The 22955-nt window shown below is 37.5% G+C and overlaps 5 protein-coding genes across 5 annotated transcripts; 4 read left to right on the plus strand and 1 right to left on the minus strand.

Annotated features, from left to right (window-relative positions):
* The first annotated feature begins 223 nt into the window (after positions 1 to 223).
* On the plus strand, positions 224 to 3232 carry HVA22A (HVA22 homolog A). The gene is made up of 5 exons (XM_023674403.2): positions 224 to 529; positions 2307 to 2333; positions 2437 to 2559; positions 2683 to 2926; positions 3005 to 3232. The coding sequence occupies exons 1-5, from the start codon at positions 468 to 470 to the stop codon at positions 3074 to 3076; spliced, it is 528 nt and encodes a 175-aa protein (XP_023530171.1). The 5' UTR covers positions 224 to 467; the 3' UTR covers positions 3077 to 3232.
* Positions 3233 to 5907: 2675 nt separating this feature from the next.
* LOC111794038 (transcription factor ILI6-like) lies at positions 5908 to 6577 on the plus strand. Its single transcript, XM_023676150.2, has 2 exons — positions 5908 to 6122; positions 6196 to 6577. The coding sequence occupies exons 1-2, from the start codon at positions 5997 to 5999 to the stop codon at positions 6343 to 6345; spliced, it is 276 nt and encodes a 91-aa protein (XP_023531918.1). The 5' UTR covers positions 5908 to 5996; the 3' UTR covers positions 6346 to 6577.
* A 966-nt stretch (positions 6578 to 7543) lies between these two features.
* Positions 7544 to 9764, plus strand: LOC111792140 (vacuolar protein sorting-associated protein 29). The gene is made up of 4 exons (XM_023673471.2): positions 7544 to 7690; positions 7834 to 7991; positions 8925 to 9062; positions 9250 to 9764. Exons 2-4 carry the CDS (start codon positions 7860 to 7862, stop codon positions 9544 to 9546), a joined length of 567 nt encoding a protein of 188 aa, XP_023529239.1. The 5' UTR covers positions 7544 to 7690; positions 7834 to 7859; the 3' UTR covers positions 9547 to 9764.
* LOC111794060 (ABC transporter A family member 7) lies at positions 9646 to 15404 on the minus strand. Its single transcript, XM_023676179.2, has 18 exons — positions 15174 to 15404; positions 14552 to 14933; positions 14372 to 14451; positions 14116 to 14260; positions 13376 to 13495; positions 13157 to 13281; positions 12910 to 13068; positions 12647 to 12809; positions 12442 to 12567; positions 12252 to 12335; positions 11803 to 12164; positions 11445 to 11645; positions 11222 to 11331; positions 11051 to 11135; positions 10778 to 10906; positions 10589 to 10694; positions 10418 to 10506; positions 9646 to 10318 (listed from the first exon to the last, which is right to left on the minus strand). Exons 1-18 carry the CDS (start codon positions 15249 to 15251, stop codon positions 10019 to 10021), a joined length of 2844 nt encoding a protein of 947 aa, XP_023531947.2. The 5' UTR covers positions 15252 to 15404; the 3' UTR covers positions 9646 to 10018.
* A 1859-nt stretch (positions 15405 to 17263) lies between these two features.
* On the plus strand, positions 17264 to 22669 carry ABCA2 (ATP-binding cassette A2). The gene is made up of 16 exons (XM_023676180.2): positions 17264 to 17753; positions 18379 to 18610; positions 18718 to 18887; positions 18978 to 19163; positions 19294 to 19389; positions 19473 to 19673; positions 19777 to 19936; positions 20031 to 20266; positions 20537 to 20654; positions 20741 to 20817; positions 20905 to 20994; positions 21070 to 21213; positions 21291 to 21602; positions 21691 to 21771; positions 21863 to 22042; positions 22163 to 22669. Exons 1-16 carry the CDS (start codon positions 17385 to 17387, stop codon positions 22442 to 22444), a joined length of 2934 nt encoding a protein of 977 aa, XP_023531948.1. The 5' UTR covers positions 17264 to 17384; the 3' UTR covers positions 22445 to 22669.
* The last annotated feature ends 286 nt before the right edge of the window (positions 22670 to 22955 follow it).

A 22955-nucleotide genomic window follows, 5' to 3' on the forward strand; every position in this document is an offset into this window, starting at 1 on the left:
ATCACAAGCTTTTTGGGAATCTGAGCCCAAAAGAGGCAATGGTGTGAGTTCGAGAAGGCGGCTTTTCTTCACCTCCCTTGTCATTATGTGCAAACTTTTGTTCGGTGGACCCTTAACCTTCACCATCCCCAAAGGGCCAAACAGAGAACAAACAGTTCAATTTTCTTTTATTGTTCTAAATTAAATAGATTAACATCGCATCAAAATTCCTTCATATTCTCCTGTTATGTATCTCTTTATTCCATCCTCCTTTTTTCTTTCTCTTTTCCCACTGAAAAGTTTATAAGACTACAGTGTGTATAAAGTAAACAGATGGTGAGCATTTATTGGCTGGTTTCTTTCTGAGCAAAGTTCCAGCCTTTCCAGTCACTCTCTTTCTGGGCTACCGACGCAAGAGCATCACGAGAAACAAATAATCAAGAAGCTTCAGACCAGACGGGCAGACGGTGAAAGGGAAAATTTTCGAAATGGGATCTGGAGCGGGCAGTTTCTTCAAGGTCATCCTCAAAAACTTCGATGTTCTTGCCGGGTATGTCGTTTCTCTCCTCTTCCTTTAACTTTACCTCTTTGATTCTGATTATTAGAGAGGAGGGATCAGTTTTTTTGTAAAGGGTCGACCTTGCTAGGCTGACGAGAAAACTTACGAACACAATTTCTCTATGAACACCAATATCGTCTACCCCATCTCCCCCGCAAGCCCAAGATGATGTTGTAAAGTCATTTAGCTTGAGGAATAGACAAATGTTTAGCGAGCAAATTAGGTGGAAGGAATAATCTGAAACCCCAACTGCTTTGCCAGTATCTTCTCATGAATGAGCTCTATAGGCTTCATTTGAGAAAGAAATTAAATGATGGGTTTTGTGCAAAGAGTCCTGTCCCAATTGTATCATACCACAACACACAATAAGAGGACCCATGTGCTTTGAAGAAAGATTCCAAACACCCCAGTTGTAGACTGAGCCAAGTATTCTGATACTATTCTAGGCCGCGCCATCAGTTTGTTGTGGCAAGAGCTCCTGGTTTGGATGTTGGAGAACTGAGGCCTGGTCATTGTTAGGTACTTAGCCAGTAGCCCAATCAACCATAAGCTTGTTTTATTAGTTGATCTTGAGTATAAATGGTTTGAGAAAGATAAAGAACATCCATCACAGTAATGTAGTTTAAAACCAAGAAAGTAGCATACTGATACAAGAATTTGGAGAGCTATAGTCTGCTCAACTATGAAATGATGACTTTATTAATTGAAATTTCACTAACATGCGCTAAAAGAATAATAGAAGTATGACAGTACAAGGCATTGTTTGGCTTACACATAACACGTGCAATGTACCTGTCAAGACTACAAGACCAGCTTGTCTTGTTTCATATTAGCAATTTAGTCCATCATTTAAAAGTAAAGAAGTCTCTGTTGGTAGAGGCTTTATGTGAGATCCCACGTCCGTTGGAGGGAGGAATGAAGCATTCCTTATAAGGGTATGAAAATCTCTTCCTAACAAACGCGTTTTAAAATCTTGAGGGGAAAGCCCAAAAAAGACAATATCTGCTAACGGTGGGCTCGAGCTATTACGCCTTAATACTCGGGGGGTTTCTTTTTATAGTTCAATGATTAGTTTTCAATTGAAGGTACTTCCAAAATCATAACAAAAGCAGTTACCATGCACAAGACCTCCTGAGAGATCAGACATTATGGATGTGCGCAAACATCCACTTGCTTACAGAGGTGCTGTATGTTTGTAACTAAGGATTTCTATATAAGACACAAGATTAACCTTCATCTCCGGAACCAGCATTCAAAGATTGACCTGAAATCTTGGTACTGTTCCTTGTAGAAAACCTTCAAGATCAAGCGACTTCACTGTTTAAATCTCAAGACTAAAAAAAGTGTAATTTGACCAGTCAAGCTTGTCTGTAATTTACAATGATCTTCTATTGAGTAGAGGGGGATGGAGAAACAAGCATGGATATCTTGTATAATGTATGGACTGACTAGATCAAGAAGCCATTGACATTAGTCTATCACTCTAATACCCTTAAAGAAGATCTAGAGAAAACTATACAAAAATACCAAGAGAGTGATGGATGGAAAGGGGAATATGGTTAGGGTAAGGAAAGGAATGTAAGGCAGCAGAAAAAATGATTGGCTAATCATTGAGAAAAGTTCGAGGACGATTGGATTTAGGCGAGAAAGACGAGACTTCCGTACCCCTACCGTGGTTTTCTTTCCCCACACAATTCAAACTATTTTCTGATTGCTATCAAGCGCTCAAGTGCAAAATTTTAACTTCATTCATTGGTTTCATTTGCAGGCCTCTGGTTAGTCTTGTTTATCCTCTGTAAGTCGTTCGCTTCTCGATCTAATTTTCTATCCATTTCATTAATGATACCTTTCGACAGTCAAAATCTCGAAATTGTAGTGTAATATTTGCTATTTGGCAGATATGCGTCGGTTAGAGCCATTGAAACAAAGTCTCATGTGGACGATCAGCAGTGGCTTACTTACTGGATCCTATATTCTATGCTCACCCTGTTCGAGCTTACATTTTCCAAAGTTCTCGAATGGTAAATCTTGAATAGAGTTTTTGTACATTTTCGTTAATCCATGCTTTTTTGGTTCAAGTCTGAAACGCGGGTATTAATTAGAACCGGTTAAAAGCCACTGATGACTTTAAATCTTTACAATAGGATCCCTATATGGCCTTATGCAAGGTTGATTTTTTCATGCTGGTTAGTCATTCCATACTTTAGTGGTGCTGCATATGTGTACGACCACTTCGTCAGGCCGCTATTCATCAACAAACAGACAGTTAACATTTGGTATGTTCCAAAAATGAAGGAGTTCTTCAGCAAGCCCGACGACATCCTAACCGCTGCAGAGAAGTACATCGCCGAAAATGGTACCGAAGACCTCCAAAATGTCATCAACAGGGTATAATACACTCGCACTCAACTCTCTACTGGTTTCTTTAAGCCACAAAATATGATTGTTTTCATTTCGTTTCTGTAGGCCGATAAGGCTCATTCGAGTAACCGTTACATGAGCTACACCGAAGATCACGCCTACGAGCATTGGCACTGATCTATATCAAAGTAGGAGGCTGTCCGTTGATGCTGTGTGGTAAGTTTATTTATATGCTGTTGCGAAATTCTGTGTTGTTCATATCAAACACTGGGCAGCACTCTGTAAGTTCTAAGTAGATGGTTTAGAAGTATGAATTCTTCAGGTTTAGTATCATTTTGTGTTCTTCCTTCCACCCTTCCCATCTCTGAGGACCTAATTGAGTATGCATCACTCTGTTTCTTAATCAAATAATAATTAGTTAAGAAAAAAGAAGTAAAAAATTGTGTTGTCATGATCCAAGGAGAAACATTCAATGAATGTTTCCATCTTTTGAGTCATTCCAACTATGCTGTATTATACACTTCTGGACACTCAGATTTAAAGAACTAATCAAACCTTAATTATGATTACTCAACCTTTTAATTTCTATATTCGCAACTTGCTGATATTAAAATTGCAACTTTCCTGTTTGAAGGATCATAAACAATTCCAAAATACCCTATTGGTGTTCATCATAAATTAATCATGGATTTCATTTTGTTAATGAGGTAAGCAAATTAAAACCAAATCTTCTTCATTAACATAAACAAATACCTCATCAGAATACACCAAATGTTGACAGTAAACAGAAACTTGCTTGCTTCTTATTCCTTTATCGTTTTCAGTAGCTATACAATTGAATCGAGTACCGAGTACTTGTGTTCTTGATATTAGAAGGGTCATTTTGATTTCTTGTTATTATTAAAGAAGTTAGTTGAAGAGGAGAATTATAAGGGTGTAGAACCCTTTCCTTAAGAGGCGGTGGGCTTGAGCTGTTATAAATGATATCAAAGTTAAACACCGAGCGGTGTATCAAGGAAGACGATGGTAGGTGGGATGTTACAAAACGAAAAGGGCAAAAGGGCAAGTTGAAGTTGCCTAGAAAAGTGGGTTTTTTTGTTCTTAATCTGAAATAAAATTGGAGGTAATTTGGGAAGGTAAAAGAATAGTTTGATGGGTTCGATGCATGGAAGGCAGAAGAAAAGATGCTGTTTGTTTTGATTTTGTTCAAGTGTCTCCACGTGCAACTGTGTTTGTTGAGCTCACATTCCAAAGCAAAGCAAAGCAAAGAAAAAACATATAATATAATGAATGAAGAAGACAAATGTTAAGCATATGCAATAAGGATGAGTATAGAATAGAATAAGGATGAACTTTGGAGGCCTAAGTTGTTGGTTTTTAGATGGGAAGGCAATCCCATATTCATTCATTAATTCCCCCTGACACGCTCTTCGCTGTCCTTTCCCATCCATTTCATGTGCCCCGCGATGCTTGCTGACCCCCCCTTCTTTTTAATATCTCCCCTTCTTTTATCTAAATTACATCTTCCATCATTGTTTAACTCGTAACTTGAAGAACCGTCATACAAACAAGGGAGCGATTAGAGATTTCTTCCCGTTAGCTAACCAGAACCAAAGATGGAAAAATCACACGCCCTCTCCCCGATCTTGCTCCAATTATTAGATTCATTAAAATATTTTACTATTTTTATATGGGTGAGAAAACGGCCGCTCGATAAGAACTGCTAGAAATGGAAATAGGGACGAAAAATGCTTCTGTTCAAGGGCTTTATAAGCCTCGAGCGAGGAGTCCTACGTTGGCTAATTAAGTAAGAATACTATCTCGATTGGTACGAGATATTTAGAAAAAACCAAAAGTAAAAGCTTTAATATCATATCATTGGAGAAGGTCGTGATTTAATTTAATTAATTAATTAATGATGATTTTGAAAATTTAAAGGTAATTAATATGAGAGGAGTGGAGAAGTCAGATCCACGTGGTGATGAAAATTGATGTTGATTGGTGTCTAGGTTTTTCCAAATGATTCAGAAACACAAAAACAACAGCTTTTTATTTATTTATTATTTATTTTATTATTATTAATTTAGTTTGTGTGTTCATTGAAAAAAAATCCAAACTTTCTACGTCGTCTCTGTATCAGGGTTTTGTTTATTGCCATCTCAAAGATTCTCAATTATTATCCATCAACTTGCACTTAATTTTTCCCATTTATTTTATTTTATTTTATTTTTATTCCCTTTAAATTTCTTCTTTTAATTTCCCCCATTTCTATAAATTTGTTGAATTATGTGATGTTATCAAATTTATTATATGTGTAATTAATTGTCACTTTATGTTAATCCTTTTTAATTATTAACCTAATCTTTTTTCCTAACCTAAGACCAAATGATTATATTCTTAAAATAATTTTTTCGCTTAATTATGTACGACCTTATTTAATTAATCATACGATGAGTAGCAACAAAAAAAAAAAAAAAAAAAAAAAAAAAAAAAAAAAAAAACAGAACCCCATCACATTATTTTTGTTCATGCAAGGCTGTTATTCGTTTCATTATTTTAGTAATTATATGTCAATTCTTACTAATTCACACGAGATTCCACGTGCTCCATGCTACTCAGGTCAGAGCGTAAGCTAGTGATGTTTTTGGCTACTGGACTTTCACCATTTAGGGTGCAGCACGACGTTGTGTTGCTCTCCCACAATCCCGTTTTCACAATTTAGGCTGCTCCCATTTTGCTTTCAGCATAAGTTTGAAAGGTTGACGTATTCGGGAATCTCCGGATCTACACTTATTTTCAACTCTTCAAAGCATTTCGTCAGTTACTACGTCGTTTCTCGTCTCTGGGTGTGGATGTAAAAATTGAATCTTTACATCATAAAGAGTATTAGTTTATAGGGTTGACTGGTCAAGAAATTAATAATGAAATGATGAGAGAGGAGAGAGAGGGAAGGCAGTAATATAAAAAGAGGTGAAGGAAGTGGTTGTTCCCATGCAAACTGGTTTTCATACTCTTCAAAACCACACTACTTGTTTGTGCCAAAACACACACTTGCTTATCATTCACCTACCTTCCTTCTACCTTAATTTCAACGAACATGTCCACTAGAAGATCCAGATCTAGGCAATCAGGCAGCTCGAGGATCACCGACGACCAAATTAACGACCTCGTTTCCAAGTTGCAGCAGCTTCTTCCCGAGATTCGCCACAGACAATCCGATAAGGTGGCTTCTTCTTTCCTCCTATGTACTTGTTCTTGTTTTTGTTCTTGTTCTGATGTTGTGTTTAAATGTATAGAGTTCAGCAGCACACGTGTTGCAAGAGACGTGTAACTACATAAGAAGCCTACACCGAGAGGTGGACGATCTAAGCGAGAGACTAGCGGAATTGTTGGCGACGTCGGATACGGCTCAAGCTGCCATTATTAGGAGTTTATTGATGCAATAGGGAAGATGATGATGATGATGAGATGAGATGATAAAAGACAAGACAAAAAGTACCAAGTTTTGAGGTTTTTGCTATGTCTGGTTTTGGTTACTCCACCGTTACGACGTAGTTTTGTGTTTTACAATGAATCTCTCACTTTGTAAAAGCTCTTCTTATTATTATTACATTATTCATCAATAAAACTCCATTCTCAATCTCACGATTTGGAACGAACAATCAATGTAGCGGAATGAGAAAATGAGAGCTTCTTTAAGAATTTGCTTCCTAGTCACGCTCAGATCTCAATGTGTTGTGTTGAGAAAGTGTCTGATTTCCAACATTTTCTACCGTCACAACAATTAATGTCATTAACACTTTCTGGCTTTGTAAAGAAAGAAAGGGTTGTAGGTGATGACACGGTTCTGCAAAGAGCACATACTAGCTACAGAGCTTGGATACGGTTTCTCGATCGAAGATCCACAAATCACAATATCTCCCGAGAAAATAAGTGTTTTTTTTAAGAGCTTGCTTCCTAGTCATGCTCCGATCTCAACAGGGTAGGTTGAGCAAGTGTCTGATTTCCAACATTTTCTACCATCACAACAATTAATGCCATTTACACTTGCTTTGTGAAGAAAGAACGGGGTTGTAGGCAATGACACGGTTCTGCAAAGTGCATAGACTAGCCACGGAGTTTGGATACCGTTTCCGAAATATCTCCCCATAGTCTTTTATCTCTATAATATTTCTCTGGTAAATTTAGGTAAATTAAATTAGTATAATATAAATCTACCGCAGACATTTTTATAATCATTATATTTTAATAACTAATTGTAAAATTATTATAATGGTTTATTGGAAAGCCAAGAAAAATAAAAAAAATGGAAGGATAAATGGGACCGAACCAAATCAATTTAGATATTTTCTTTATTAAATAAAATAGTTTAATGGATGGAATTCTTTAATGATTTTTTAAAATCATGATCATTTTTAATTGATTTTAATTCGAGTAGTATGTAATTTAATGATTATTAAGCATGCTAATTTAGGAAAATTTATTAACCGCCATAAGCCCAGCCCATCTCATCACCCTACCAGCCCAAACTAAAGCCCACACATTTATTTGGGCTGTCAGCCCACATTTATTTGGGCTTTCAGCCCAATTTCATCAAAAGGGGAAAGGGTAGTTTAGTCAAACGATAAATATCACTCCCCAAAATTCCTAATTTTGACCCCTCCGTAGCTCTCTCCGATACTGATTCAAGCTTTTCCTTCACAATTCCTACTTCCTGAAATTTCACGGCGTTCAAAGCTCGACAGGGAGGCATTTTAATGCCGGCTTCCGCCAATTAATCAAACCCCTCTGGTATTATTGATCGTGAAGTTCTTTTGATTCAGATGCAGAAATTATAACTTTTTACATTCAATTCTGTTCTATTTCATGCCCAATTCCTCAGATGATCAGCTTCTGGGTATGTCTTGCTTAGCTGATTTCTTTTTTTTTGACAGAATTGTAAAGTGGGTTTGGAGTGAGAATGGTGTTGGTGTTGGCTTTGGGGGATTTGCATATACCACATAGAGCCCCTGACCTGCCGGAGAAGTTCAAGTCTATGCTTGTTCCTGGCAAGATTCAGCACATAATCTGCACCGGCAACCTTTGTATCAAAGTATGTTCAAATCTTCTTATTCAATTTTCATCTTTCCATGGAAATCCTCAATCCTCAATCCTCAATCTGTCCTATCCTAGTCTTGATTTTCCCTTACATCATTAATCTTACTGATGATTTTAATTCCTTTTGGGTCTGATTTCATCATGATCTTTTCCTTAGAAAGTGTCCTGGATAGTTTCATGTGCATTATTTTTTCTTCTTTTGATACAGTATTCATTTGTTTTTTATTTGCTGCTGACTATATCATATTTAAGCTTATTCCAAGGATCCATCATCCGAGTAAGTAAAGAGGTCATGCTGGTAACATTCTTTTGTTCCGTTAAATTGCATAAGATGTGGAGAAACTTCCCAGGGACAATGCAGTATTCTGTTGTGATGATTGTAACATCACCAATTGGGTAGTAGTTCAGTGGATTTTCCCCCATATATTGAAATGCTTAGATAATCAACATATAAGTTCATCCCATTCTTAACTTGAACCAAATTTTGTCCATTATGTGTACTGGACCTTTGGGTTATTTTAGTTTAAACCAAACTTTTACAACTTGTAATGATGATCTTTGTTCAACATTCCTTGTGGCTTAACTCTAAATGTGAAGCTTTATGACTGAAGATCTTAGATTTAAGGAAAAGGAAAACTGTGGATTCGAAATCCTTTTCTGGGAAACTTGTTTGCATTAAATATCTCATGATTTAATAGAAAACATCAAGTTCATGTTGTTGGAATGAGCATTAACTTCTATTTGGATCTCTCTGTTCATCATATATGGGTTGGAACTTTTGGGGCTTTGATCAATATGTTTATCACCAACTTGCATGTAATTTGTTTAATTGATCGTACAAGAAATGGAGCTGTGTTGTTGAATTGGTTTATATCTCCTTGGGAGAAAAATTGATGTGATGGTTAAAGTTTATTATTGACATTTCCAGGAAGTTCACGACTACTTGAAAACTATTTGTCCTGATTTGCACATTACACGGGGCGAATATGATGAAGAAATGCGTTATCCAGAGACAAAAACTCTGACTATTGGACAATTTAAATTGGGACTGTGCCATGGGCATCAGGTACTGTCTACCATTATAAACTTCAAGAGCCTGAATATTGGAGCTTTTGATTCATTGTCTCTTGTAACCATGAACAGCAAGTTATATTTCTTCAATATTTGCTACCAGAAGTCACCACAAGAAAATAAGTGGTGTTATCATGTAGAAATTTGGCATTTATTTGTTGGTGGCTGGCTTTTGTTTGTAGGTTATTCCATGGGGAGACTTAGACTCGCTTGCCATGATGCAGAGGCAGCTAGACGTAGACATCCTTGTCACTGGTCATACCCATCAATTTACAGCTTACAAACATGAGGGAGGTGTCGTGATTAACCCCGGATCTGCAACAGGTGCGTATAGCAGCATCACCTATGACGTCAACCCGAGCTTTGTCCTCATGGACATCGATGGCCTTCGTGTTGTGGTCTACGTTTACGAACTCATCGATGGAGAGGTTAAGGTAGACAAGATTGATTTCAAGAAGACAACCACAACGGGTCATTGAGCAGAACAAATTGCCTCTACATAAACATCCCAAGTTATTTTCTTTTATGGAGTTGTGATGCCTGTTTCTGGAGAAATGTTAGTAATGGCCCGATGGATGTTCTTGTTTTTTTTTTTTTTTCTTCTTTTTTGTTTAAAGAAAATGTAAGCGTAAGCGAATCGACCATCAACATTTGAGATGAAAATTAGTATATTACCGTTGTGTTTGTTTCGATGAAAGGTTCCCAACTCAACTCTTGGATCTAAGATGAGAAAAGGATTCATGAAGAAAACTAAACTGATACTTTATTAGCTCCATGCCATCTAACCAACATGTTTCTACAGACAATCTTAATTTACAAAAATGTATCCAACAGGCAAAGAAATAATACTGTCATATGAACTATACATATAAATTCTCAAAAGAACTGATACACATTCAAACATATAGATAACAAGACAAACATGTCCGTGGAATGAAAGAGAGACAAGCATCATGAAAGAACATTGAACGACTGTGCTCCTCGTGCAACCTTAATAAAGACATCCTCTAATGTTGTGTCAGCCAGACCCCAAGCAAAGACGGCGAACCTACTCTTTGCATTTTCAACTGCTTGAAACACGTCAGCGATTCGGACTTCGTGTTTCGGCAGTTCAAATTTCTGAGTTCCAGAAATGTGGTAGATCTTACTAGCACCGGGAGACAGATGCTTTACCATATCCTCGACATCGACGTCGTGATTCGCAGATGTAGTCATTGTGAATACGTAAGATCCTCCATATCTACCTTTGAGCTGGAAAAGACAATTCAAGTACGTATCAAGAGTCATGTCAGTAAAGCCAATCAGATAGGTTTGAGGATTTTGAAGCTTTTGGGACATAATTCTAAGTACCTCTTTAGGATTTCCTATGCACTGCAAGCTTCCATCTACGAAGATTCCCAATCGGTCGCAGAGGACTTCTGCTTCCTCCATGGAATGTGCTGAGAATAGAGGAAAAATGAGGTTGGTTGATAACATTTTGTGATGATAAATTGAGTTCATTGAGAAGGAGAAGAGAGGTACTGGTAAGAATTATAGCTCGATCTCGCTTTGCGCGCTTCACAACATTCCATAAACTGTTTCTTGAAGCTGGATCAAGCCCAGTGCTCGGTTCGTCCATGTAAACGACCTTGATAGAGTTGCAATGAATTTGGTATTAGGACTAACAATGAACTAAGAAGATTATCAGAAGATCAGATGAAAGGAGCTTACTTTGGGGTCTCCAATTAGTGAAATAGCAACACTGAGCCTCCTCTTCATTCCCCCACTGTACTTCCCAGCTTGTTTATCAGCAACTCCTCCATGATACAGATTGACACCCTTCAAAGACTCTTCCACTGCCTGTGGCAATAAGATTGAGTTAGAAAATATGAATTCAAAACTTCGAAAAAGAACAATCATCAATGAGCTATTGAGATCCGCTTTGAACTTTTTACGATCGATCATTTTACGATCGATCATTTTAAGATAAGGATGTATTCTTACTTCAGTTAGTGCGGAGCCTCGTAGATTCTTAAGTCTACCATAGAAAAGTAGGTGCTCTCTTCCTGTGAGTTGTTCCCATAGCAGGCTACATAATTGAAGGAAAAAGATAAGAACTTTGGAGATCTTAATCTCGAGACAAAATATGCAGGCTGCACGAGACATTGAGCTTACTCATGCTGTGGACATACACCCATGTTGGTATATATCATATCCATATCGTTTCGTATATCCAGACCTTGGACAAACGCCGTGCCAGCACTCGGCTTTGTGAGGCCAATCATCTATATTAATCCAAGCTAATGAGTACGCAAAATATGTAATGGGAAGAACGTATGACCTGATAAGTCCAGACAAAACAGAAGTGTTTTATGATCACTTGAAGATTTGATCTTACCATACTGATAAATGAGGTTTTTCCTGCACCATTGGGACCAAGCATGCCGAAGCACTCCCCTCGAGGAACAGCAAGAGATAAACCTTTTACAGCAAACTTCTCAGGATTTCCATCTCTTCCTGGATAGACCTTTTTGAGGTTGTCACACACAATGGCATGACTCGTATCTGGTTCGAGTATTAACTGTTCAACCTTCTCCCTCTACGGAAACAAAGTAGATTTGTTGTTAATGCTACCAACCAACAATTATTCATTCAAATAAAATCATATATATGATTTAAGCAATTGATCAATTGCAGACTGCAGAAACTAGAACAGCATTGTTCCCCAATTGTTGCCCAAGAATTGCTGTGTTTACCTCCTGAATGACATCGGGTTGTTCCATCTGAACGAAGACTTTAGAACCTTGCTTTCGCAAACTTGGCAACCGAAACGATGCCGCAGCTTTTTTCCGAAACCTTCTCAAGAAAAATAGAGGACTTTTCCCACCACCAGAGGATGAAATTTGATCTACATAATATGCAACCAAAAATACCAACAACCACTCTACAACCATGATAATCATCACATCTCGCATCCCGTTAAATTCGTCGCTCAAGTTCCCCCATCGCATTCCATCAGTCCCCATAAAGTTTCCATTGAAGGAATACTGTGCAAACTCGTATAATCCACGATACAGAGCGAAGCCAGGGTATAACTCCAATACTATAATCCAGGCATCTACATATCGAAAATGAGTTCATGTTAAGTTCTTAGATAACCATCACAAATAAGACTAAACATTTGTGTGAAATGTTTTCAGCTTACTTGGAAATGATGGGTCTTCAAGGAAAAACTGAAAAAGGAAGCCACCTAAGAGCCCCGTTCCGAACACGAGTATGTAAGCTATGACTGCATGATGTTTAACACAGAAATGAAAAGAGAGGTAAGTAAAGTGTCATTATAAATTGTAAGGGACGAATGGCTATTAGCTATCAGAGAATGAAGGTGTGTATACCTGCAGCAGTCTTTACATTTGTGAACCATGCTGCAGTTAAGAAAGCCAAAGAAATTTGCAAGTTTATATAGAGGAAATAAAACACAACTTGGATGCTGTAGTCATTCAAGGTGAAAAATTTTAGCCCTGCAAGAATATCAAAGGATTAAGCAAGCAGCAATCTAGCAGTAAAACTCTAAAGAGTAGAGAAGAGCCAAAGATGTACCTATAACTGAGCCAAATATCACAAAACATAGCATGTAAATGGCAGATATTGTAAGGAAATATGCATAAGAGATCAACCAATAAGGCCCATCGCCAAGGCCGTGCATTTTCATCATGATTCTCAGCTTCTGTTGCTTCTCGTAAACCAATGATGTCAATACAACCTACATCAACAGTAACATCAAGAAACATAACTTAAGCAATTCTCTTAAGGACAAACATCTCAAACTCCATTCTCGGTTTCGGACAAGGAAATAATCTTACAGGGAAAAGCTGCAGAACGACCCAGGTAAAGAAAAGAGTGCCAAGCAAAGAGGATAGATCGAGCCTGAGCTTGGATCCCGCCTTTGGCATTTCTTTGACGAACTCGAAAGGAATTTCTGTACCTGGTCCTACCAAATTTTTAAGGTAGGCATTGGTTGCCTGCAAAACCATCACTAGAGTCAGTGTTGTTTATCATACATTCTCCTCTAGAGAAATAGAAATAGAGGAGAATTATAAACAAGCCTACCAGATTCACCGAGCGTGGAACACGCAGTAATGCCGGAGGAAAATTCCCAGAGTCGTTTTTGAAACTTGAATTATACCAAACGCTCACATTAAAGCTATTTGCATTTGAGTTTAAGAAATCAAAACCTGTGAAAAGGATAAACCCATGAGTTCTAACATAATAGCCAAAGAAAAAGAAAGCTACTATGTCAACGTTGCAATAGGCAACAAGCTAACCAACCTGCAAGGATTTCATTAACTTTCCCCTCTGAATTTCCCTTATGAAATCCTTTATACATTTCATCATTGACCACAGATGCACTGTTGCGCCACAAATGTAAGCCTTGAGCACATATAACCTCTACATTCAAGCAAAACAAAGAACATTGAATACATAGGACTATACCAATAACACTCCTTTTTCTTATCTTATTATAACTGATTGTGTGGATTGATGAGTGTCTGATCATGAGTATTACGCACGAGCTTTGAACTCAGCCTTGTCTAGTTTCTGTTTTTGCATTACAATCTAACCAACCCATTAGAGGAAAATTGAGAAATTGTAACACCCCAAGTCCACCGCGAGCAGATATTGTCCGCTTTGGCCCGTTACATACCGTCATCAGCCTCATGGTTTTAAAACGTGTCTACTAGGGAGAGGTTTCCACACCCTTATAAGGAATGCTTTGTTCCCCTCTCCAACCGACGTGGGATCTCACAATCCAACCCCCTTGGGGGCTCAACGTCCTCGTTGGCACACCGCCCGGTGTCTGCCTCTGATACCATTTGTAACACCCCAAACTCACTGCTAGCAGATATTGTCTGCTTTGACCCGTTACGTATCATCGTCAGTCTCACAATTTTAAAACGTGTCTACTAGGGAGAGATTTCTATACCCTTATAAGAAATGCTTCGTTGCCCTCTCCAACCGATGTGGAATTTCAGAGAAATATATCTAAAATAATGAGAAAAAGTGCTTACCTTGTGGCTTTTCGACCGACAAAACAGGAACAGAAACAGTCCGAGAAGTGTTTCCCGTGCACTGCAGTTGCACATTATACAAAGGAAGGTTTGAAGCAAAAGCTGGCTCCAGAAAATTGTTATTTTCTGTCATCGTGCTAGAGCCCTGGGCATTTAAAAAAACTAAAAGGTTGAGCAGTTCAACATAGAAGATACCGAATACACAAACTAAGATCAAAATGATACAATGGGAAGAGAGAAAGATTCAATTACTAACCACCACATTAAAAGCTAGACTATCTGAAACATTGTTTGAATCCAGATTGAATGAATTTGTGAACATGCTTCCAACCAGAACTAGCCAAACAAAGAGACAGATCATAAATATCCATGACGAACTAGAAAAACATCAATGAATTCAACTGCCTATGCAAAGAGAGATTATTCATTAGCATACTTTCTCCAAGAGATTGATTAGTTCCAGTGAAAAGTACAGTTGCCGGACACGTCCCCGTTCGCCTGCACGACTCGTCCGGTAAGTCCATAAATGGATTAAAACTGGTTCTAACTGCACGAAACTCGGGAGGTGGCATTTGCAACAAAGGAGGCCATTCGGGTGGGCTTTCAATTGGGCAACTGGCAGCTTGTTCCAAAGTTGAATATTGAACTCCACAAACTTCTTCACAGGTACCATCTGCATTAGTATCAATGCATACACAACCACATCTGTATTTGGGCTTGTCCAATTCATTGTCGATTAATGATTGAATGAGTACAAGTAACAAACACAGGAGAAACGGGAACAAAATCAGCCGAACATTCGTCATCATATTACGTTTCTGAGGAGGGAAAAAAGGGAAACTCACAATCAGATATGTGCAAACAAACAACCACAAATCAGCACAAAACATAAGAGTTACTTTACTAAGACCCATCTTATAAAAACTGAAGCTTGTTAATGCCATAGAAATCAACAAATAAAGAACAACAAAACGAAAACCCACATCATAGAATCCAAGTTGTATGGATTTGACAACGAAATCGAAAGCATAAATGAGAGAAAGAGATATTAGACAGACCTGATAAGTCAAGTTCTTCCTGAGCAGAGCATTGGCTTGAGTCCAGAAACTGGCGGGACCAACAGAATGATCCGCCATTTTTACCCCAAAGAAGCAAAGAGCTTCAGCGACCAGAATCCTCAAGCCCCTCCCTTGTCTTTCCAACAATCAACCAAAGTTCCAACTTCCCAAACGAACAAAACTAAGAACTTGTTCTTTTCGTTTGAGTTTCTTAAAATTCTTAGTCCTATGTCTGCTAGCTCCTCTGTTTCGCTAGCAGAAATGAATTTATATGCCATTCTGTGGTCAAAGCTACATGCAGAATTACAATATCACCCCTACTCTTGGCATAAATTTCGAAAATGGTATTAACCGGGCGGCCAAGCTTTGTCTCACTCTACCGAAACTACCCTTAGCAAGATTACGAAAATATCCCTGACGCGTCTTTGAAATACCTTAATCCTTCCTCCTTGTGGAATAAATGTACATGTCATCGTAGATTAATAATTAAATTAATGTTTGGGTCAAACGTAGTATATATAAATATATATAGAGTATTGAAACTTCTTCTTCAAACGCCTTAATATTTTAATTATTTTAAAATAATTAGTTTATTGACGTTGATTAGTCATATATAAATATTTAATTGTAATTGAAGAAGATTTTATTTTATCTAATTTTATTTTGGAATAATATGATGGAATAAGATTTGATATTAAAAAAATTTAATTTCAATATTTAGAATAAAAAAATGGAAAAACGTGATATTTATTTAAAAATTAATAAAAAAAATTGCCTCAAATAAAATAAAACAGCGGTATGAGACGGTAGTATTAGGAGCTCGGACCGATTCCGATGACCAAAATAATTGATATAATTGAAAAATAAAATAAAATAATATTTGTTTGAAATAAAATTAAAGAGCTTAGTTCATAAGAATTAGACGTGAATTATTAGTTTATCATGTCAATAATCATACCGTTTACTAAATGAAAGTAATATAAATGGTGGATCTAGTCAAATACAATACCCCTATTTATTTTTTATATTTTGAGATACCTTTCTTTTATTATATTTCAATATAAGAACCATTAATATGATCGTGACTTTTAGAAATTTGACTTTTAGAAAGAGAATGAAATATAAAGATGTGAAAATCTCTCTATAACAGATGCGTTTTAAAATTTTGAGGAGAAGACTTAAAATGACAATTTCTGTTAGTAGTGACTTTGAGTCGTTATATAAAAATGTTAATTCAATTAAGGTTGGTAGGTATTTATCAAGAAATTAAAAAAAAATAAATAAATAAAAGATTTTTTGTTCCACAAGTTACCGTTTCCCGCCTCAAGTGCCGTTGACATTAAGGGCAAAGGGTATCCCAAACGTGTCCCCACATGTGACATATGATAGTCAAATTACTTAATTACCCTTCCCGATTTCCCATCCACACCCTTTCTTTTACATGATTTTTTTTCTTATTTTATATCTTATAAAAAGCTCTTATATCTTAAGATTTATAACATAAAAAAAATATATTAAATAGAAATTTATCATTAGGAATTAAAACTCAACCGTACGTGAAATCCCACATTGATTGGAGAAAAAAACAATGCATTTCTTATAAGGGTGCAGAGATCTTTCCCTAACAAATACATTTTAAAATTCGGAGGTTGACGGCGATAAGTAACAAGCTAAAATAAACAATATCTACTGAGAGTAGGATGTTACAAATGATATTAAAACCTATCACCGAATAGAGCTAGATATTGGTCAAAGTAGGGCTAAATTTTTTATTTTTTTTTGCAAAAAAAAAAAAATATTCTTTTACTAATTTTCTTTTTATATACTTTAATTGGAGACCGTGAAAGGGCAAAAAGGGAATCAAGTAATAACGGAAGCTTCATCAGAATTCTGTTGTTTATTTTATCGAGGAAATTCTTCTTCTCAGGTCTGAATTTGAAAAATCCACACGTCGCCGTTTCGTGTGAATACGAGCAAGAAAAAAAAAAAAAAAAACCCAATAATGGCAGATATGGTAAATTCCGCGAATCTGAACACCAATTTCGAAGCCCATTCATCTCCTTCGTCAACCCCTATATATAATCGACGGCCTGTACAACTAAAAAACGAGCCAATTTATAACTGAATTTCAGCGACTTCCTTGATTTGATACTTATTCAACGAACCAGAGCGAGTTAGAACAAAGGAGCGATACCAAAATTTGCAATACACATGGAATTAAGAAGCGGATTTCCGCTTCTTCTTCAGCAATACCAGGCGCTGTTCAAGAAGAATCTCTTGCTTTCATGGCGGAGCAAGAGGGCTACTTTTCTCCAGCTATTTTCCTCTCTCTTTTTCATATTCCTCATTTTTTGTATTCAGAAAGCTATTGAGGCTCGCTTTAGCTCTTCAACTGCCTTGAACGATGTTCGCAATCCGGAACTTCTGGCTAACCCTCCGATTCCGCCTTGCGAGGATAAGTACTACATCAAGCTTCCTTGTTATGATTTCGTGTTTAGCGGCAGCTCCAGCGCCAAGGTTCGCAGCATTGTCGGCGCTATTATGGCCAATAATCCCGGCCGACCGATTCCTCCGGATAAGGTGTGTTCTTCGAAATTCTGAGTTCTTATAATCACTCTTTACTAGGCCTACTCTTATCGATGCTCAATTTGATTTTTAGTCGTCAGTTTTCTTTGGGGATCTTCGTTTTGACCAATGACGACGTTGCGTAGTTTGGACGCAAAGGGATTATTCGAAAACTGGGGTTTTCGTAGACAAACATAATACCCTGATTATAAACCTTATAAAAGCTAAGAAGATTTACTGTTTTTCTCATGATGCCCTGCTTCCTTCTCTGGACTAGAATTCTCTTAACAAATTGTCAGGTGTTTTGTTAGAATTATGAATTAGAGAGGATTTTCAGAACTGTATATTTATTTGTAGTAGAGAATCAACAATAAAGGAACTTCCAAACTCAATGTCATAAGGATTTGTCTAGTAATGAGAATGCATCTGAAAATCGTTATACTACCAGCAGCAAAAGATGGTGAAATTGTCCGAATGGATTTAGATTATTGTTTCTTTTTATCAAATATTCAGATGTTCTGTACTTTTTTTAAAAAAATTACAATTATGTACTTTTTTTTTCCCTCATCGAATGGGAATCCTCACAAAGTAAACTAGTAAAGTGCATTCTGTGATTTTTTTATACATGGCCAAATGACAGGTACGATCATTTGGTACACCTGCTGAAGTAGATCGATGGCTTTTAAACAACCCTATGACTTGCCCTGGTGCCTTGCATTTCACTGAAAGAAATGGAACTGTGATTAGTTATGGTATACAAACTAATTCTACCGCTGTGGCAAGGAGAGGACACTACGAAGACCCCACGTTTAAATTTCAAATTCCGCTCCAGATAGCTGCAGAACGTGAAATTGCTCGATCTTTGATTGGGGGTAATAAGCGTAAATCAATGCTTGATTTAACAAATTTTTGAAGTTTTTACTTCTTAAGAACAGTAATCTGACCAACATTTCTCTGTGGAATGTTTGTTGCTATTCAGTTCCCAACTTTAGCTGGGTTATCAACTTCATGGAATTTGCACACCCTCCAGTGGACAATTTCTCTGCAGTGAATACTGTTGGACCAACATTTTTCCTAGCCATTGCTATGTTTGGCTTTGTACTTCAAATTAGTTCCTTGATCACAGAAAAAGAGCTCAAACTTCGCCAGGTCTATGTTTTGGAATATTTATATCATTTACCATATTCTTGGTTGTCTCCTTGTCTCTAACAAAACCTTCCCTTCTCAACTTCTATGCAGGCAATGACAATGATGGGTCTGTATGATACTGCATATTGGCTGTCGTGGCTCACATGGGAAGGAATTACCACGCTCATTGCATCTCTTTTAACTGTTCTGTTTGGAATGATGTTTCAGTTTGATTTTTTCTCTAAAAACAACTTTGCGATCGTGTTTCTCGTCTTTTTCCTCTTCCAACTCAATATGGTATGGGAGTTTCTGCAACAGTCCTTTGTCCTTCAATTCATTCATCTTTTTCTAATCTTACCTCTTCTCCCAACACTACCTACCACCAAAATTAATCATTCAAACCCTCTTCCATTAATTTTTATGTTAGGTTGGATTTGCTTTTATGCTATCAGCCTTTATAAGCAAGTCGTCTTCATCCACTACTGTGGGTTTCTCCATCTTTATTGTTGGATTTCTCACTCAGGTAATGATGCGTTTGCATAAGCTCTATGTAAATATTAAATAACTTCAGTAATTCACAGTGATGGATCATACTTTTCCATACAGCTTGTCACAGCATTTGGATTTCCTTATTCAAACGACTTCTCAAAATTTTTTCAAGTCATCTGGTCCTTGTTCCCGCCCAACCTTCTTGCAAAAGCTCTTTCTCTGCTCTCTGATGCCACTTCCACCCCAGGAGATTCAGGAATCAGCTGGAGTAGACGCACAGAGTGTGCCCCAAATGATACCGAGTGTGTCATAACTATAGTATGTTATCAATTTAATGCTTAATCAATTGACTATAGTCCATTTGCTAGACATAACAAGACCTTGACTTTGACCATCTTTTTTGAATTTCTGATTCTGACAGAATGATATTTATTTATGGCTTGTGGGAACATTCTTCTTATGGGTTTTCTTGGCCATCTACCTCGACAACATCATCCCAAATGCCGCTGGTGTGAGAAAGTCAGTCTTTTACTTTTTGAGACCAGGATATTGGACAGGGAAAGGAGGAAGTAAAGTTGAAGGTATTCAAATTTGGAAACTACATGTTTTCTACTCATGTCTTTCTCCTGGAGTTCAAACTGATCCTAACTAGGAAATCTGTTTTCTTTTGGGTAGAGGGTGGCATCTGCAGTTGCTTTGGTTCACTTCCAGCATTGGAACCGATAACTCCAGATGATGAAGATGTCCTTGAAGAGGAAAACACAGTGAAACGACAACTTTCAGAAGGAATAGTGGATTCAAATGTTGCGGTTCAAATACGTGGCCTTGCAAAGACATATCCTGGAGCTTGGAAGGGCAACTCATTTTGCTGCTGTAAATGCAAGAAAACTCCTCCTTACCATGCTGTCAGGGTAAATAACTCTTTCCACTTTTTGGTTGAGGTTGGCAGACTAAACAGGAAGCATAACTTTCTGGACATACAAAAGCATCTTATAAATTGTTGCCAGATGCATTGATATTCTTTTTCTTCTGGTTTGAAGTTTTGGCTGCCAAATGAGTTATACAACGTGGTTATAGTAACAAATATAAATTTCTATCTCTCATTTGCATCAGCAAATTAATGAAACTTATAAATGGCCCGTTGGAATGGCGCAATAATATAATACTGAAATAAAATTCAGGGCTTATGGGTGAACTTTGCTAAGGATCAACTATTTTGTCTTCTTGGACCAAATGGTGCTGGGAAAACCACAGCAATCAATTGTTTGACTGGGATTACACCGGTGACTGGTGGAGATGGTAATGTGATCTCAAATTCTATTTATTGGACATAATACCACTGGATTGAAGGGAACTATTTATTGAGCCATATATTTACCTAACAGCATCAATATATGGATATTCTGTTCGTGACTCTGTTGGCATGGCAAACATTCGGAGAATTATTGGTGTTTGTCCACAGGTACATCTTACAGAACTTCTTGATGCTTTCCTACAAGTCCTGTCTCTGAACAAATTCATGTTTGTTTGATTTCTGTGTATGTCGCAGTTTGATATACTGTGGGATGTCTTGTCTGGGCAAGAACACCTCCATCTTTTTGCTACAATAAAAGGCCTTCCACCATCTTCTATAAAATCGGTATGTAATTTCCTAAACACCTCCATCTTTTGTGCTTTAGTATTCTCACCTAACGATGTGCATTTAATGAAATAGATTGCTGAGAAGTCGTTGGAAGAAGTAAGACTCACTCAGTCTGCAAAGACAAGAGCTGGTAGTTACAGTGGGGGAATGAAACGTCGATTAAGTGTTGCCATAGCTCTTATTGGTGATCCGAAGTTGGTCATCTTAGATGAACCGGTATGCACAACTTAATTGTAACCCATAAAGATAAGTGAGATGTTTACAGGAACTCAAAATCTTGAACTTTAATGCAGACAACTGGAATGGATCCAATAACAAGGAGGCACGTATGGGATATCATTGAGGGTGCAAAGAGAGGACGTGCCATTCTTTTGACAACACATTCCATGGAAGAGGCTGACATCTTAAGTGACCGCATTGGAATCATGGCAAAGGGAAGGCTCCGCTGCATTGGAACCTCAATCAGGTTGAAGTCAAGATTTGGTGCTGGCTTTGTTGCGAATGTTAGTTTTGCCAATAGCAACGGCGGACAGACTCCTCCTAATGGTAATGGGGTATTGATTACCCCAACTGGCCATGAAGAAATTAAGCACTTCTTCAAATCTGTATGTTCAGAAAACTAAACTGACCTTAAATTTCCTTATACCACGTATACACGTTTAGTTTCTAACTAAAATCCTGCCATGATGATAGCGCTTGGATATTCTACCCAAGGAAGAGCACAAATCTTTTCTAACTTACATCATTCCTCATGACAGAGAAAAGCTTCTGACGGTAATCTTTTAATTTGTTGTGCGGATTTGATGTATTAAGCTTGTTACCCTGTTTAAATCACATTCCTTAACAATCTACGATGGTGGAGCAGAGGTTCTTTGATGAACTTGAAGAGAGAAAGGGAGAGCTTGGAATATCTGATATCCAACTCAGTCTTACTACCCTTGAAGAAGTATTCTTGAACATTGCAAAACAGGCAGAGTTGGAAAGTGCTGCAGCTGATGGAACTATGGTGTCTCTGACTCTAACAACATCTGGCCACACTGTTGAGGTATAATACCCATCATTAAGCTTTTTAGGAACATTATTTTCAACTGTCTTTTCCAATGGGATGATTATATGAAAGCTGCCTCATTTTTCCCTGACGGCATTCAAAACTTTGACATTATAGATACCAGTAGGATCAAGATTTGTGGGAATTCCAGGGACAGAGACAGCAGAGAACCCAAGCGGGATAATGGTAGAAGTTTACTGGGAACAAGATGATTCAGGTACTCTCTGCATATCCGGTCACTCCGAAGAACTGCCAGTGCCCCCTAACGTACAGCCGTTAGCTTCCCTAAGATCCCTCTCTTTGAGATCAGCTTCACAGAGACGTCGTTTTGGAGAGAGAGGCCCAGTCCATGGCATTGTTTATGACCCTGAACAAGCAGCTGCTTATAATTCTCGTTGAGTCTAAATCTACCGCCCTTTCTCATGCTTCTACTATTTGCATTGTATATTTTTAATTTTATATCATTATCGTATATAATGTTTAAATTTAGTGTAGAGTTTTTTGAGCTTGATTCGTTGGAGCTGTAATGTTCTACTTCCTTGCCTATTTTCATGGTAATTTATTGTATGAATAAATATAAGTACTATCCACGGTATTCTATTAATACATACTTTTTTCTTGCCACATTCCTTTTGTTTTTTCTTGTACCTATTGAACATGTGGACCTGGTAGAAAATGTCTTCAAATCTCTCTTCTGTTCGGAAGTCTAATGCTCGTTTTTTTTAGCACTTTAAGGTCGTGCGGTTCTTTGGTAACCTCTTTCTTTGTTAGCATTTTTGTATCCACCTTTTATAGGCGACTTAGAGTTGTTCCGACTTTTAATTGTGTAGAGTGTTTCTTCTTCACTCCTCATGTGATGCTTCCCATTTTCTTAGCATGTCTTCTTGGTTGGGTAGTAAAATTTCAAACT

Source organism: Cucurbita pepo, chromosome 4 (assembly GCF_057944985.1).
Source record: "Cucurbita pepo subsp. pepo isolate OVF chromosome 4, ASM5794498v1, whole genome shotgun sequence".
NCBI lineage: Eukaryota > Viridiplantae > Streptophyta > Magnoliopsida > Cucurbitales > Cucurbitaceae > Cucurbita > Cucurbita pepo.